The sequence below is a fragment of the Limanda limanda genome, chromosome 21 (genome assembly GCF_963576545.1).
Source record: "Limanda limanda chromosome 21, fLimLim1.1, whole genome shotgun sequence".
Taxonomy (NCBI): domain Eukaryota; kingdom Metazoa; phylum Chordata; class Actinopteri; order Pleuronectiformes; family Pleuronectidae; genus Limanda; species Limanda limanda.
Genome location: NC_083656.1, coordinates 12,907,627 through 12,926,108, shown reverse-complemented (window position 1 = coordinate 12,926,108; position 18,482 = coordinate 12,907,627). Strand labels below are relative to the sequence as shown.

Below are 18,482 nucleotides of genomic sequence, written 5' to 3'. Positions count from 1 at the left end.
CGGGAAACTTTCTTTGCTCTCTAAGGTGAATTTGAACACACAGGGAGAATAAATATTTCATCTCTTTATTTGTAGAAATGCTGAAAATTTTACAAAAAACTAAATCAAATGTTCAATAATGCTTATACATACAACTTTACATTCATTTTTTAAACATCTTCTCCCTAAACATTCAAATATAACAAATAAATTACAAAATAGTGGTGTGCTTTTGCATAGGCAAAGAAAATATACAAGACTAGGGAGGCAGACCATAAACAAAAGCAGATTTGATCATATGCATTGTACAGTACACAAAACGCATTCACATTGAGGTTGGTACTGTTCCACCTACAGTAAGTCCAGTCTTACTTCAGCCTTCATTGACGACTAGTCCTTTTGCTTGAGCTCCATCATGGATAAGGACTTTCCCTGCTTCCTTGACTTCCTGTATTTGTTGGCCAATAGGATGGTGGCCACAAGGAGGACCAGGCCAATGGCCAACAGGACCCACTGTCCAGCTACGGCAGCTGGGCCATTCACGCTCATGCCCAGGAAGTCCACTGTAGATGCTTTAGTTTCAGCTGTAGCTGGACAGACAGACGAGATACAGAGTAAGTGCCGTGCAGGATTGATCGTTTGTCATGAACTTGCATGTTTATATTTGGAAAGCAGCCGAATCTACACAAGAGGGAGTTGTTCAGTGATTTTCAGAGCTAGTCCACAAATGCCTACTTAAAAGCGGGATAGCCTGACGCAGCGATTTAAACATTGAAAAAGTAAGATAGACTTAATATAAAGCTCCCGAAGAGTGAAGCCAAAGCTTCTCGATCGCCCACTGGTGACTGTTTACAGTATAGGTGTTCTACATTTCAAAATTTTAAACTGTTTGCTAAATAATTCATGAAGGTTGAACACAGGGGCGTCGTTAGGCCTGTTTTAGGGGGGCTGAAGCCCCCCTAAAATGTTCTTCAGCCCCCCCAAATAATTTTTGGGATTTAAAAAAAAAAAAAAATTTAATTTTTTTTTTTTTTATTAAACTATTGCTTTACACATGGACAAGTTATTTATAACTCTAACATGCTACATATGTGAGTGCGTTTCTGCTTTGTATGTTTTCTCCAACTTAAAATTACAATCCAACAGCCTCTCATCATACTTAACAATAAAAGACAGGGCACTAGGACCTTGCATTGCTGCTGCGCTGGCTTTCTCACTCTGCCAAGTAACGTCTCTCATCAAGACAGCAGGATTACAGCCAAGGAGTTTAGCTCATAGTAAATGATGCACAGAGTGAAATTGTAAGTACAGGTGGTTACAGAATGTGACTATCTGTAGTTGTTAACGATTGTTACCTGCTTAAATTTAGGTTTACTTGAGGCAAATGAAAGGGAATATTGTAATGAGCTATGTTAACACTAAGCTAGCTAGCTAGCTATTTTGTTAGAAAATGTCTCCAGTGAGCAAGAGTGTGAACGAGCAAATTTGAAATGTAAGAAATAACTATCGACAGCTCTCTATTCTTTGCATTAATATCTATCTCTAGTATTTTAAAACAATAATATCAGTGCCTATAGAATGTTTTTGTTTATAATCAGTTAATGCTAGTGAAAACTAAATGTCATAGTGTCCCTCATAACGCTATTGTACCGGTATATCATCCAATTCATTGACCAGATGGATATAAGAAGATTCTTTAGCAGAGGTGACAGATAACTTCTGTTATCTTATACTGAATGAATGCAAGCAAAGATACAGAGAAAAATCACACTCTTTTTGCGCTGCGCGCGCAAATATTCAGCATCCTTAGGGGCTAAGCCCCCCCTTTCTTTCAATCCTAGAAACGCCCCTGGTTGAACATAAATGGATATAAAACGAAATTGAGCCTTGAGAATTTATTTTTCTTTCATGAAAGCGTAATAGTTACCTTTACAGCGCCAGATACCACCAACATGTAAATGTCAGTGTTCAACAAGAGCCCAATTCATAAAATAAATATTCAAGACCAAAGACGCACCAGAGTGGGTATAAATATTCTGTTGTTCTGGTCTCTACTGACGTTGTCTGCAAACTATCAGGAAAAAACACAAAAGTACACTTGAGACAAGATGCTACTTTTCTTAGTTTTTCATTCAACATGTCTAAATCTTTAAACTGCTGCCTCTATGGAGCTCATTGCTGCAGTTGCTAACACTCAATAATCCTGACAAACATATGTCTCAAATGTTTGAGTATCCTGTAAATGCCACCTAATAAAAATTGAAGCCAGCAAAAGTCATCTGAAGGAAAAAAAACTCCTATTTAGATAAAGGAGATATTTTCACATTTAATGATCTACTTTCTCGATCTCTCCAACAACAGCTGTGGTCTCCTTTGTGCATCTATCTCTTCCCAGCGCTCGTTGCTAAGAATCTCATTAATCTAATCTGTTAAACATCCTTTCAGCAGGATCTCATCAGTAAAACAAGAGGAGCCGCAGATTGATTTCACTGTATGATGCAGCAGAGGGGAATCACAAAATGAAGGCCCCTGTGAGCCTTTTTCTGGGAAGGAGTTCAAGAACCATTTGGCTGGTAGATTAGAAAGCTTGCTTCACACAAACCTCAAGTAAATAGACTCATGCATATGAAGTATTAAAGTGTGTGGATGCCTTGCATGTGCTGGACATACTTGATGGTTGCCAGGCGTACTCGGGCCACCCGCGAATTTCGTTGTTCTTGTTGTTCTCTACCTCCAGCCAGTCAATCAGAGGTTTGAAATACTGCATGAGTGGCTTGGCACTCATTTTGGGCTGGCCGGTGATCATGGTCATTGCCTCGGGCCAGGGCTTACTGAAGCCCAGCTTCATCACGTCACTGCAAACAACAACAACACAGGTCAGGGAGCAGGTCGGGGAAGACAGGGATCAGTAGCAAGAGTGTGTTCTAGAGATAATTACACACATGGTATGAAGAGCGTTTTCACTGCCTGCACTTACAATCTTTCAGCTGTCTAACGCCAGTGTCACAGTTATGTAATTTCTTTATAAAATAAGAAATAAAACATGCTATACATTCTTCTCTTGGTCAGTTCTGGTACGAATGTATATTTCTTTAATGGTGAAGATTTGACTGTTCTGATGTCTTTCATGTTTCACTGTTTCTTTTATGGAAAAATGTCCAGCGGTTGCACTTCTGGGTGAATGTGTGTGTACTAACCCGAGCAGCTTCCCAGCTTCTTTAGATTTATAGATATCACAGTTATGGAGAAGCCCAGTTTGGTTGGCAGCGTTACACAGAGCCTGGTGGAACTGGAACTGGACGATGAAGCTCACAAAGTACCTGGTGGAAGTTCAGCAAAGTACTGTCACGACCGCAACAAAACACAACGAAACACAAGCTGGAGCTGTGTCCTCAATTGCTCGTAATGGCGATTGATTTTTTTTGTGAGCCATGTGGGTAAGTGCACATTATGTTTTACCACATTTATATCTTATCACCGGCTGATTAGAGTGAGTTGAAGCAGTCTATCTGGACTCAATTATCAGCTAGTGGTTTGTTCCGTCAGGAGAATTTACCTGACGTAGGGCACATTAGCAGGGATGTGGAACTTTGCACCGGGGTCGAAGTCATCCTCAGTGCGAGTTACAGGCGGAACCAGCCCCTGGTATTTCATTCTGAAGCGCAAAATAAAGGAAGAGTATAATACGGATTTTATTCAGGGTTGAATAATTCATTTAACGATAAACCACCCACTCGTTCATTTCCTTCCATTTAACAAACAATGAATATGGCAGTTGTTAAAGTGCTGGTGAACTTTACCTGAGGTTCCACCACTCCTTATTGTACTCAGTGGATGGGATGCGTCCATCGAATACTTTCCATCTCCACTGGTCCATCAGGTAGCCAAAAGGCAGGAAAGCGATCTTGTCAAGTGCCATGCTCATCAGGAAGTTGATTTCACTCTCTAGGGGAAAGGAGAGAAACACCTTAACCATGAGCTGAACACTTATGTTACAACAAAACATTCTTCTGCAGAACACCTAGTGGTCATTGTCCCCCACCGTGGTTGTTCTCAACTTTGTCCAGGAGGCCGATGCTCTGCAGGTGTTTGGGCGTGGACACAGAGAGGGCCAGCACGTCGCCGATGGCCTCGTGGAATCCAGGGTTGGCCCCATCGCGGAAGGACACGGGCCGGTCTTTGTACTGCAGGAAGTACTGGACGTGGCCCATCTCGTGGTGCACCGTGATCAGGTCATCCATGGTCACAACAGTGCACTGTTTGATCCTGGAGACACAGACAAGGCAATAATTACAGCAAAGAACCCAGACCTCTGACAATTTCTGTACGGAAAATGATGTAACTCATTCTTATAAATAACTTTGGGCTGCTTTACTTGACAGGACTGTGGCGTTTTCATTCCAACGGATGAATTGTGACTTTGAATTCTGCATCACTTTTAAGAATGTCTGTGATTTTCTCGCTCTCTGTCTTATCTCTATAATTAGTTATGCTGTACTCAGGTGTTATTTGCAAATAAGACCTTATTCTAATTATTAGAAGTATTGTACATATATTTGATTTACAATGAATAAAAAACAGACTATCAGAACACTGCTAAGGGCCTACCAATCAATTAGGATCACAGAAAAAATTTAACTGAGGATTAACCTGAAGTCTTTCCGGTTGTAGAAGTCCCATGCCGACGCATGGCACACGACCTTACGTCCGTCAGACGGCTTCTCCAGCATGGACTTGTCCCAGAACTCTTGTGGCATTGGTATCAAACCAAGAGAGGTGAAAAAAATGTCTGATTCCTTAAACATTCTGATGGCATCCCAGCCCTGAACAAGGAAAAAGAAAGATAATCAACAAGCAGAAAAAGAAACAACGACACTGCATTTATTTAATGCAGTTAAAATCCTGTGTATTTATCTACATTCTGCATCAGCGTCCACTTTGAGTCTCATTTTAACTGAAACAAACTAATCCTACAGCTGTGATGTGAGTTGCGGGAGAAAGTGATTGAGTCCTCGGTTATTCATGTGTGCAGATGTGATCAATATGCAACAGCTGCTTCATGAGTCCATTCACCTGTGCCACCATGGCTGGTGTGGCGTCAACCTGCGTGGCATCTGGATAGGGGATAGCCAAATCCATGATGCCAGACCACGTCTGTGCCCACATGTTACCTGAAAGGACAGAAAACAGCATTGATATTTCACATTTTGAAGTCTGAGAAGTTATGGGGCAAGTCATCTTCTGCTCTGACAGTGTTTAACCAAGTAGGATTTATGACTGTGGGTCATTCCAATCCCTAATTGTGAGGAACTGTCAAACGCTATCTCATGCTTGATGCCTCTGAAAGCAAATTAAATCCCATCTAAACCCAAATACTTCTACAGCCAATGACAGAATATCTATGGGAGTATGCTCTCACACGAAGGGAGAGTTTTTGGCTGTAGTGTTAAAATCCTTTGGATTCCATAATGAAATACTGGCTTAAGTGACCTCAGCCTCAGCTCCTGACAGCCTGGTATAATCAAAACACATTTCTGGAGGCTCTCGCTTCATGGAATAATTTCCAAAAAGCTGCTGCTGCTCTTTCAAAGAAATTTAAATTTTGTTACCTACCGAGCAAATGAGCAGGGATGGGTCCCTTCAGGTTGATGTGCTCGGCGCCGTACTTTTTGTACAAAGCCCTGCGAACATAGGCATGCACATTCAGATAGAGAGGCTCCAGCTCCTTCCACAGACTCTCCAGGTCCTCCTCAAAAGTTGGGGTTTCATACAGGGAGCGCCAGGAGGCCCCATTGTCAGCATGACCTGTGGAGAGTACCACGGATAAACACAAGGTTGGTAATGCAGGTAGTGCTGAGTTTTTAGCTATCATGTCTTATGAGCAATACTGCTTATGAAGCAAGAGTACTTCTTGTTTATGTCCTCCTATTAGTTTGATACGGACCTTGTTAAGTCCAAAGCTAGCCTAGCTAAGTCCAAATTTGGCCTTGCTAAGTCAGAAGATAGCATTGCTTAAGTCCAAAACTAGCTTTGCCAATTCCAAGTTGCTGGTAGGCCGATTATGTTATCACTGGACAGGGCCATGCTAGCTGTTTCTCTCAGTTTCCTCTCTTTGTGCTAAGCTAAGCTAACAATCCGCTTGTAGTAGTTGCATATTTAGTCTATGGACATGAAACCTGTATCAATAATCTCATTTAAATCTCTATATGAGGCCTACTGATGGAACTGTTCAACAATGGCCCTTTAATTGCAACACTTTAACCTGACCACATTATCTTTGTCCTCAGAGCAACTCCGCTTCTCACTTCTCTCTGCTGATCTGATCTAAAGATGGTTTGGATATATGTTTCAAAATAGATGAGGGAGAAGATGGATTTAAGAGGATCCACTTGAGGTCACATACCATTGAGTGTGGCAGCTTCGTTGGCCAGTTCAACATATCTCTTGTAATCCTGACGAAGCACTTTTCCTGCAGAGTCTCTCCATCCCTTCCAGGCAAACAACAGCTCGTCATAATCCCTGGACTCTGCCATGATCTTCTGGAGATCTGAAACACAGCAAAGTTATTACAGCAACGGTACTTTACAGTGTAGCAGAGCACAATGTCTTTTAAATTGTGTTTTCAGGTTTTCTTGTTAAATACTTTGCATATCCCTGTAAAGTGACAATTACAGCACCTTTTATCGGTAATATATTATTTTAAGGTAGCTTTATGTAATAATGTACAATTATCAAACAATACTTTTCAATAAAGTACTGCACTGCTCTACTTCCTTATTAACTTAATGTATGACACTTAAAGATATAGGCATAGTCTTACCTGGATCCAATGGGTGGCAAGTCCCATCATCCCTGCAGACCTCAGCCACACTGTACTTGGTCTCCATGTTGGACAGGAGAGTGTTGTACTGACAAAATAAAAGTGTCCGGCAAAAATTAGATCACAGCAAAAATCATCAGCAATCACATTTCTGCAGGTGCTCTCTATAGTGGCTCAAATAGAGGGGCGAGGGTATGAGTGTGCAAGACAAAAAGTGAAAGTGTCTTAAAAAAAAGGAGACCTATTATTATTATTATTTTCTTCCTAATGACAGCAGCAAAAAGGGAAATTTAAATTTATGGCTTAGTGAGTCGATCAACACTGTGCATAATGGCACAAGAGACATGTGCTCCGACTCAGTCACCTGAACACTAACCCTCATGTATCTTCCTCTTTCCTCTAATTCCATTGTTCTTTCTCAAAATATTAACTATTTTTACAATCTCTCTACAGAAGCATATGTGCTGACCCTTTCAGTCTTTTCACTATATATATGCAGGATACATTTAATTGGAATAATAGTAGTTGTGTGCATGGAATTTAAGTCATTCAGTTGTGCATTTTAGCGAGTCTTCTGCCCCGTCGAATCTTTTGCCCCGCTCTCACACACACACACACACACACAGACACACACACACACAAAGCTCTTCCCAAGTAAAAAACAGTACAATTAAATTGTTCTCATTGACTCATTTGTGTTTAGTTTATTTAATGGGGTAATAATTAACATTTGTCTAATCTCCCCAGCTCAAGTTAGCCAAACATTAGCCACTTGATAACCTTGGAGCTTTCATCAAAATGTAATTATGAAAAATGTACTTAATAGCCTTAATGACGCTGCACAGCCCACTGGCTAATGTTAGACTAATTGTTCAGTCAATTAAGGGTAATTAGAAAAGTAACATAAACTTAAAAAGGCTTTTCTTTTGTAAACTTTGTGATTTCATTATAGACATTATTTAGGCAGCATCAGTATAAGTACTTCACTTGGCAGCAGATGAAGGACATTAGATATAAAAAAGCTAATTTGTGTATTCTGTGCTACAATAGCTGCCATTTTTCTTGTTTGCTGGCTAAGAAGATGATGTCTACCACCGAAAATGTCTGTATATGGGTTATCACTATTATATGTTGTCTGCTTTCCTGTTGCATCCACCTTGTTGATTATTTGTTGTGGGAACCACTTGCAAATGTTTGCCCTCTGTGATGCGCAACAATTCACGTCCCCCACAAGTCTTTGATAAAAATATGCTAAACTAAAACCATTTCATCAACACCTCTTCGAGCTTTGCAGGGGGAAGTGCGGCACGTTCGATGTCGCTGAGTTTTTTGATGATGCGTTTCACCGAACCGTCCTGGAAGTCCGTGGTGTCGTACTGACGGGCCTTCTGTCCATACTCCAGGGTGTGGGCTGCCATCTCCAGGCTTTTTTCAAGCTAGAGAGGAATAATGAAAACTCTTTAATCTTCCTGTTCAAACATTATGTGGCAAATGGAAGCAGTGTGATTAAATGGATGGATGCACTGGTTTAAAGATGAACAAAGAGGTGTATAGGTTAAAGTTCAAAAGTTAAATAGAGTTATGCATACATGCATTGATTAGTGACTCACTGACTCAATCAATAATTGATTAATTGACACATTGTTTTGATTAACGATCATTTTATTGATTGATTCAATGTTCAGGTAATCATAGTGGAGTCGGTCAGAGGGTCTCACCATCGTTTCCTTATTGGCTTCATTGATGTCGGTGTTGTACTTCCAAGAGGCCTCGGTGTAGGCGTTCCACACAACCTCAGCTGTGCTGTTGTACTCGTCCAGAAGCGTTGTTGCGTCGAGCTCGTCTGTATTCTTGCCTGGGTAAACAAAGAGAAGGAGAAATCAGCTCAAATGCAGGAGGCACGCTGTAAATAAAGACACGTGTAATAAAAGGCCGGAAAACGCCATCACATTTTAGCGAATTATGATTACAATGTGGGGGTTTTCATATTTTAATGCGTCAAATGTAGAAGACAACTGTTCTGTTTGTGTGTGTGAAGAGAAAATCTTTGATCAGACTGTGAGAAATCTGACTAAGGCAGAAAAACAGATGCATCAAATCTCCTTGTTATTTGTTACTTTACCGGTAATTTTGATTGCTACTATTGTATGTGCTGACGGTTCCGTCTTACCGATATCCGCCGGGTAGCCCTTAGGGACGGGTGGAACCCAGTCGAAGTCAGACCATCCCAATTCCTCTTTCACATTTTGCTTTTCAAGCCACTTAACAATGGGGTCAAAGTATTCCATCAGTGCGCTAGCATCCATCTTGTTGGTGCCTATGGCCTCCTGGAGCACAACAGGCCAAGGCTGGGAAGAGCCAGACTGGAGAACTTTCCTGTTGGAGGTAAACAGAAATTATTCATCTTTACTGATCTCATTAAGCATTATGGTTGTTTGTGAACAAGATAATTCAATCCCGTACTTCAAGATGGCGCCTGCTTCTTTGGACTGGTAGATGTCACATGTGTGCAGAGGACCAGTGTGATTGGCTGCTTCGCATAATTTTTGATGAAACTGGAACTGCAGGATGAAGCTGACAAAATACCTACAGGGGGAAAGATTGTCATCTCTTCAGTGCACCACATTCACTATATTCCTCTTCTTCAAACATTTTCTAAAAAGTACACAAGGAAAATATTATTAAATACTTAATAATACTACACCAAAATAATAATAATAACAAATAATAGGATCTGTTTTTTACCTTCCTTACCGACTTTTGGCGTAGCCTTACATATGATATTTATTTCCTTTTATTATATAATATAAAAATATGCCTGCTAGCTGTAGCCTTTAGTATCTGATTTATTATGTGCAGTCGCTAAGCCAAGTATAAGGCTAAGAAGGAATTCAAATTAGTCATCTACTTATAGATATAGACAGATTATTTTTTCATATTTTCATTATATTTCTAGAAATTCTAAAATCTTTCAAACGGCTTGATACTTTAACATCATAAGAGTGTCTTTGTTTGTTTGACTAAATGTGCGTTTGACTAACTGTCTTTCCACACAGTTTAAGAAAAAGTGGTCAGATACTTTTATAATAAGGTCCCCTGCCTCTGCAACAAGCTTCCTGCTATTGTGGGGTTGTTGAGTTGTTTAAAACCACAACCAAATGACAGGATTTCACACACAGGCCATCAATCCTCGGATCGCCAGCCATTCTTTTCTGCCAATTTTTTGTTCACACAATTATCTTTATCCCCTGCTGTTACACGGTGGTGTGGGGAAACCATGATGCTACCTGATGTACGGTGTGTTCCCAGGGATGTGGAATTTTGCCCCAGGATCAAAGTGTTCCGCGTTACGTCTGATGGGTGGACAGATGCCTTGATATTTTGTCCTTTAAAGAAAACAAGAAATAAGAAACAGATGAGACAAAACAGTGCACGCTGGCATGCGGTTACATAAGTCCTAGAAATAAGAAATAAATCAACCGTTATTTATTGTTGTTAAGTATCAGCTGGGTATGTGTGCTCTCTTTCCTGCAACACCTCACTTCACGGACACACGAATACACCTCAGTTTGCATTCTGGTAGTGCAACCGCTGTTTTCTACTGTTCCCACTGACTGCAAATTCACCCGAAAAGCTGGTTCACTCTCTCTGCTTTCATAGTTGGTTGGTTTTGGTCACAGCAGTCTGTTTTCAGCAGTAACGTGCTTTTAAAATGCACTGCACACTATCTGCTCAGCACCAAACAGCAGTTTACCAATCAAACACAGATTTGCATTTATAAGATAGAGCTCTATTCAGTTAGGAGATGGTGGAGACCAAAAACAGAGCAAACAGAGAGGGAATATTGGACTTAAATTCATCCGGTGGACATAAGCATTACCCCAAATGAATGATACTGTTGCTCTGGATCGACTGAGCATGTATTGCTCCTCTCATCTAAAGTTTAGTAAGAAAGCAAATGTGTTTTCCCCCCAAATTTGCGAAATATTTTGTAAGTATATTTCTCCTACCTGAGGTACCACCAATCAGAGTTGTAGCCATCTGGAGGAGTGCTTTCACTGAACACGCCCCACCTCCACTGGTCGATGAGGTAGCCAAAGGGAAGGAAGGCAATCTTCTCCAGAGCCATCTTCAACAGGTAGTTGATATCACTTTCTGTAGAGAAAAAAAACCAATGCAGCATGAAAAAGAGACAGTGTTTGAGTGGATTAATATTATATAGTTATATAGTTTCTTTCTGTTTAAGTCTCTTTACCAGGGTCGGAGGCATCAGTTTTCAGCAGGCCAATGGTTTTAAGATGTTTGGGCGTGGACACTGATAAAGACAGAACGTCCCCAATAGCCTCGTGGAAACCAGGGTTGGCTCCGCGACGGTAGCCCACAGGCAGGTCCTTGTACTGCAGGTAATACTGAACGTGCCCCATCTCATGGTGAACAGTGAAGAGCTGCTCCATCGTCACTGTGGTGCACTGCTTGATCCTAAATCGAATGAAGCATCAAAATAAGAAACTAAAAAGGGCAACAGGTCTGAGTGCTATACACTGTGGATGTGAGGATCTTTTTGGCAAGTAATATAAGTAAATATTTAAGCTGTACACTGCATGAACTGATGACACAGTGAATAATTAACTTGATGCTACATTGTACCTGAAGTCTTTGCGGTTGTAAAAGTCCCAGGCAGACGCATGGCACACCACCTCTCGACCCTCAGGCTTCTCCAGCATGGATCCATCCCAGAACTCCTGAGGCATCGGCTCCAAACCCAGAGAAGTGAAGAACTCCTCGGCCACACGAAACATGTGTGTGGCGTTGTAGCCCTGTGAAGAGGAAACAGTTACACACTCCACCTCAGAGCAATGTGACAAAACCACAATTCCCTACAGAGAGAAACAAGTAGATATTCCTGATTTGAGGTCAAGAACAAATCAATGAATTTTCCTATATTCCGTCACAGTGGGAGAAAGTCTTTCCAACACACTTACTTGTCTGACCATCTCATCAGTCACATCAATGTTGGGTTTGTCAGGAAACGGGATCATCATACCATAGATATTGTTCCAGGTCTGGGCCCACATATTTCCTGAGGGTTAGGAAGAAAAAACACTCTGTGAAAACATACTGTGACAGGATTCAGATTCGACAAGCAGATATGGAATCGGATTCATATTTTGATATAATATTATCAAACCCCATTCCTAATTACTTTATAGGCTAATTTATGAATTTACATTTGTTGCCGCTAAGAATGGAGAATAAAGAGATGGACAGAAATAATGTTCAGATTAAGGAAAACAATTTAACTATCTTATGGCATTTTTATGGCATTTACGCTTTATTAAGAAAATTTGAACTAAAATCTAAGTTCAAATTAATACAGTAAAATGCTATAAAATAACCTTTTTAACAACCAGTCTGATGTTACTTAAATATTTACAGAGAAGGTGATATAAAATCTAAATCTACCCCCAATCCCACCTATCAAAGTTAGCAACATATGATGTGCTGTACCTAGCAGGTGGGCAGGGATGGGTCCTTTAAGGTTGATGTACTTGGGTCCGTACTGGTTGTAGAGCTGGCGACGCACAAAGGCGTGCAGGTTCTGGTAGAGGGGCTCAATGGTCCTGTAGAGTTTCTCTAAATCCTCTTCAAAGGTCTCAGTCTCGTACCATGAACGCCAGTCCGCTCCAGTGTCGGCAAACCCTAAACAGGACAGAATGTTTGTGTTCTTTCTGTATTTTTTTTTTTATACTTTCAATAGCAAAGGTGAAGTGGAAGATCTTACCATCAGCTTGAGCAGCTTTGTTGCTGAGCCCTACAAACGTGGGGTAGAGCTTCATGAGAGGTACACCTGATGCGTTGTGCCAGCCCTCCCACGCGTACAGCAGTTTCTTGTAGCTTCTGGAGTTGGCCATGATATCCGTAAGATCTGCAAAACGATTTAAAAAAATGCAACACACCCTAAGTCATTAAGAGAATGGCAAAAATATCTAGATTTCCCCCAAAACAATTAAGATTCATCCGTGTTTAGATGACTTCGTGCTCCACGCTCTATCAACAGGAAAAGGCCAGAATAGACACACATTTATCCAAGAGATTAGCTCTGACTTATGACAACTCCATGATACTCCGAGTGTAAAACAACATTTGACTTTAAAGTGCCAGGAATAGGAAAAAGGTGAAGCTGAGGAGCACTTGAGATAGTTGGAATGGTGGAAACGGAGATAGCTGACAGTCTGTTTGTTATTTCAGTGACAGGGTGCGCCTCATACTTTGAGTAACCCTGCTCCAGTGTGTTTCTAGGATTAAACCAACCATTATCGTGGGTACTGCACCTTGATGAGGTTATTTATGTTTCCAACCTCTTCTTTTACCACTTTTTGCTCCACTCGTCGTATTGTGTGTGTGTGTTGGCAAGATTTTCTCACAATTATTTCTGGGAGCTGTTCCCGACAAAGCAGGCGGTCATTGTTCACAATGCATGTCTGAAAGTCTTAAAAGCCGCTGATGTTGTTTCTGCCGCGTCTTACTCGACGCTCGTGGGCACATCCATACCACTTCCTCTGGAGACCTCTCTGAAGTGATTTTGCTCATCCTGTTACTTTTCCAAGAGCCGATAACATCTCAACCACTTACATCTGTTTTTGTTCCTATAGACTTCCCCCTCCACGCTACTTGAAACATATTCCTCTAACGCTGCTGTGTTCCTGTTTCTTTCAGGGAACATATTGACGTCTGTATTGTAAGATGTGTGCATGTTCAGCCTCAGGCCCAGTATTTTTTGTTCTGCGCATACTCACGAGGTTCCAGGCTCCAGCTTATGTTTGGGTCCACATGGACCTTGGCTGTTGAGTAAATATTGTCCATGTTACTGAGAATGGTGTTGTACTGCGGACAAGAAAAAGAGACGTGAGTAGATTCTTTCATCTTCAAAAAATCACAAAGCAAATTTTCCTACCAGATGATATAAAAACAAACCTCCTTTCTTTCTTCCACTGGCAGATTGGCAACGCCCAGTAGCATGATATTTGCCATCAGTTTCCTGTCTGTTGCAATGAGCGAGTTGAGGACCTCGGGAGAGAAGACCACCTTGGCCTTCTTGCCCCAGGCTTCAGCGAACGCCTGCTCATCAAGTGATGCATTTACCTAATGGGGAGAGGAGAAGGAAGTGAATGACAGTGATGTGTCGGATCTCTCCAAGTCTGCCAAGGTGGAAGCAAATATTTATTCAATATTTAATATAAGTCTTCAAGTCTGTTTTTACAAGCAAATGTTGCCCCCAGTGACAAGACTGTGTTGTTTTCCTGTATCATCAAAGCCATTTTTGCAACGTAGCGTGAGTATGCCCATATCAGACATGTTGACAAGCATTGGATGGTTGACCATGAAACTTTGTACAGATTTTCATGTTTCTCAGAGTATGACCTCTAATGATGGTGGTGACCCCCAGATGTTTTGTCCGGTTCTATTATTCAGGTTTTTACTGAAATTTCTTCACAACCATTCAATTGATTGCTATTAAATTTGGGAGGGCGATTCATGGTGCTCAGAGGATGAATCTGAATGAGTTTATTTATCCTCGGCCTTTCCCTCCAGTGCTCGGGGTTTCACCTATTCTAATTGACTGGCACAAATTTCATGCAGACATTGTACAGGTTGAATCCGACCGATTTTGGTTACTCCCGGACTTTTCGTTTACTGGCAGTTTGACACTTGACATGTCTCAACAAATGCTGGATGGATGACAATGCAATAAGATACAGACGTGCAGACTCTTGTTGAACTTTGGATAAGCTTAGACTCTTACTCACAACATAATTTGTCGTTTTTCTAGTTTACTGGTCTTAGCAGTGAACTACATTGCCTCATAGAGCATCACAGTCTCAGTCCTAGAATTCAACTCTGTCAACATGTCTTCATTTGTGTTCCTAAATAGTTGTTCCAACACATCGTTCCTCTGGGATCGATAAGGAACAAGGACCTTGCTGCAAAACAACCCCGTGCAAAGGAAATTATTCGAACAAAAAGCCTTTGTCGCTCAAGTGGGAGTTTTTCTTTATGGCAATCTGGAAGGTCACACACGACATATGCACCTTTTCAGTGTATAATGTCAGTGCTGGACGGAGTCAAGGCTGCTGTGGGATGCTGCATGGATGGTGTGTGCTGAACATTGCAATGATGAACTGCTGCTGCATTGTCACAGCACAACATGACACACATGCTGTTTTATTTCCCAGAAGAAGAAAAAGCATTGCAATTCGATACGATGAGTCTTATCAAACTGTTAAGTTGACCTAAGTTGACAGAGCTGTAGCTTCAGTCCTGTTTTATGTTTTCATTCTGTCGTCGAGCCGACACTGAAATAACAGGCTGCAGGAGGGAACACTGGTGACAGTGAGTTGAGATATTAACTCTGACCTTTGTGCGCTTCCTCTCAATCTCTGTCTTTTTCATAATCGTTTTTTCCAGCCTTCCTACAACTGCCTGTCCACTCAGATAATCCTGTTCTCTGCAAATAATAAAGATAAGGCCGAAAACGCCTTTTTCCTCAGCTTCTTTCACTCAAGGTCTTTCTGTTACACAAGCTGCAAGGTGTGTTGTATAAATGTTACACTGTCTTGCCCATTAAAAATTCTTCTTACTCGTTCACTCTTTTAAAACATAACCTGTGTGTGCAACTGTTCTTTCCAGTTAAATACATTAAAGTTAGTATTTAATAGTTTGAGTGAAACGTATCCAGAGTTTTTGAATTTTAAACCTTTCTCCCTAACTCACCTCAGAATAAAAGCTCTGAAACTTCATATTCCAGTCACATAAAAAAATGGCGATACGCAGTGAAATTAATGACTGGTCTGATTGTGACACGTGAAGGCGGCTGGTATTTTATTCTGGGGTTCAAAGGATGTCAGTCGCTGATTTCTACTTTCATATTCAGCATGATTAGAAGCCTGTGAACTGATCCGTATTCTGTTTGATCCTCTACACTGTCACTTCTGCATGGGCTGACGAGGCCGGAGTGCGTGAGTTTGTTCGTGCATGTGTGTGCCCGAATCGTTTTGTTACCTCCTTAGGACCTTTTTCAGCATAAGCACCAACCTTGTAAGGACCAGTAAACCTCCTGGGGTTCAAAGCCCTTCCTAATGAAGCAAAACTTTGTTTCTGAGCTTTTGGTTCAGGTTAGTGTTAAGATGTGAAATGTGGTTAGGATAAGGTCAGAGGTTAGAGGTTAGACATTGTGAGGGATAAGGTTTTGGTGAAGCTGTCCAGAGTGAATCAAAATCAATGCAAACCTGTGTGTACATGTTGTTTCATGTTAACTTCGTGCGTGTGGGTGGAGTATAATATTTAAATAATTGCGATGCTACTCCGGTTTATTTGAATCATTTCTATTTGATGGATTTAAAGTGAAACGTCAACGTTTGAAATTGTGTCTGTGGAGCTGAATGGCCACGCCCTCCCTAACACCACCAACCCTCCCCCCCCCCGGCTGCCGGATCAGATGTAGCTCATTGCTCTTACTAACTTTGATCCCATCTTTGAAAAGACAAGGAAAAGAGAAACAACTCGCTCATGCATGGCGACTACGAGCCTCCTCATCTTTCTCTCTTCGTCCCGGATGCACGCTGGAGAGCAGAACACATTCTGCAGCCTGACCCTGTCGACACTGGTGTGGTTACATCTGTTCAGTCGATTAGCTGACAAGATCCCAGCGTAGTGAAGTCCTGCTGTGACAGCTGTCCAAGCACATAAGAGGGAGGAATGTGTGTGGACTGAGTGCACTTGTTCTGTTCTCTGCGGTTTTATTGATTGCTGCTTGGAACTACTTTTCTCCTGCTTCATGCCGGTATCTGCTCTCCCTATCTCTTTTTTTACTGCTCAGCCACATGGTGAGTTGAGGCTGAAATTTGCATTTAATCTAAGTTGCATTTTGAAATTCCCCCAACACAGAGGCATTTCATCAATTGCAGTTATTGTCACATTGGACCACAGAGACTCTTACTGCAGGAGAACCTGTATTATGTAGAAAATATCAACAGACCTTTAAACTACTAAATAAACATAATAGCACACAAGCCCCCCACGGAAATGTATTCAAAGCTTGAAGACGGTCGCGCAACAGGCGTTCAAATCAGTTTTCTATTTTCTCTGACACACAAGCTGAGTTGGCTCCATTGGGAGGAAGCTGAGCATGTAAACCTGGAGAGACATGAATAGGAGTGATCTCCAAATCAGGCAGGGCTAAGCTCCACAGAAACCCTTGACCACACATGCATTTGTGGTGATGAGGTGCCAGCGCGGCAAAAAACTAATCTAAATGGGCCGAATTATTGTCAGCATGAGAGGAAGGTTCAGCTAAGGCGTCAACCTTTAACTTCAAGACTCCAGGAGAGGTCCTACCTGAAGCTTGGAGTTGAGGTCTGTAATGTTGGTGTTGTAGTTCCAGCTGGCGGAGACGCTGAGGAATAACACCTCCTCGGCAGTGTCGTTGTAGTTATCGAGGAACCTCAAAGCATCCTCCTTGTTGTTTGCATATTCCCCTGGCAGCCAGCTCCCTGGCAGAGCCACACAGAGTCCAATGGCTGGCAGCAGCAGCAGCACAGACCACAGAAACCTGTCCATACCAGTGCCCATGGCTGGCAGCCACCAAAGAAAGAAAACTTAATGTGGAGGACTTAGGGCTAAAAAACACTTGCTTTAATGAAGTGAGAGCACGCAGCCTTTGCCCTGGAGCGGTTATATCATCTACTCTTTTCACTGCTCCCTGATCTGCCTCCCAGCCCGGCTGCTGGTGAAATGCACAGAAGCCAAAGCGAGCTTCTTTTTAAGTGCCAGTTTAACCCAGCCCACACTTTACTGCAGCCGTCCCTCTCACCACTTTACAGCACTGGGCATATTCATCCCCTCCTCCTCCCGTCCACCAGCCTGCCGGGATTGAGATTGCGCCATTATCCTTGATCAGATCTAGGTTGCTGTTGAAGATGAGAGATAAGATATGACACTGCAGCTCAGTCCGCCTGTCTGCCTGCCTGTAGAGTGGAGGCTCCACTGAAACCAGCTCTGTGGGTGAGTGTCTGGGGAGGGACTCCACATACTTTGCTCTCAGTTCCCTCCTTCAGCTTGGAGACAACAGCAGGAGGGGGGAGTTATAAAGAGAGGGGGAATTAAAGAGAGAAGGGACAGGGGGAATCAAATAGGAAGGGTCGACAGGACTGAAGACTGAAAAGGCTGCAAGAGATTAGCAGGAAAAGTGAGATGGAAGCACAAAACGGTGAAAGGGTGTTCGATCGCCTTTTATGCAGAATCCAGGCTTTATGCAGCACAGCCACGTCGCCCCAATGAGAGGAAAGAAAACATTTGCAATGCAACAAACAATGGCAAAATCAAACTCCTGCAAGAATCCTGTTAGTCAAACCCCTGCGGAAAAACCGAGAGAGATGAGCGCTGTCAAACAGTGGAAGCTGTCTCCACTCGTCTGTCTTGTTCCTGTTTGGCTTTGAGGAGTAGTCATTAAAGTAAAGGGATCGGGGGGGGAGGTATTATCTCCATGTGAGGAGAAGAAACACATGTGCATTTTTTCTCTCTATTCATTGCTTAGTAATTTGGCCAAGTTTACTGAGTTGCTCTCGCTGTTATACCAACGGAATCCTTGAAGGTCAAATGAGGTTATCGTACACAGAAGGTGAAG

At 42.0% G+C, this 18,482-nt stretch overlaps 1 protein-coding gene across 1 annotated transcript; it reads right to left on the bottom strand.

The window, feature by feature from the left end:
* Positions 1-369: 369 nt before the first annotated feature.
* On the bottom strand, positions 370-17,428 carry ace (angiotensin I converting enzyme (peptidyl-dipeptidase A) 1). The gene is made up of 25 exons (XM_061095288.1): positions 17,195-17,428; positions 13,775-13,942; positions 13,597-13,684; positions 12,582-12,725; positions 12,308-12,499; positions 11,782-11,879; positions 11,447-11,616; positions 11,055-11,278; positions 10,810-10,954; positions 10,087-10,185; positions 9,263-9,385; positions 8,970-9,175; positions 8,518-8,654; positions 8,077-8,235; positions 6,800-6,887; positions 6,383-6,526; positions 5,593-5,784; positions 5,053-5,150; positions 4,630-4,802; positions 4,022-4,245; positions 3,780-3,924; positions 3,536-3,634; positions 3,177-3,299; positions 2,641-2,834; positions 370-563 (listed from the first exon to the last, which is right to left on the bottom strand). Exons 1-25 carry the CDS (start codon positions 17,426-17,428, stop codon positions 370-372), a joined length of 3,861 nt encoding a protein of 1,286 aa, XP_060951271.1.
* Between the last annotated feature and the right edge of the window lie 1,054 nt (positions 17,429-18,482).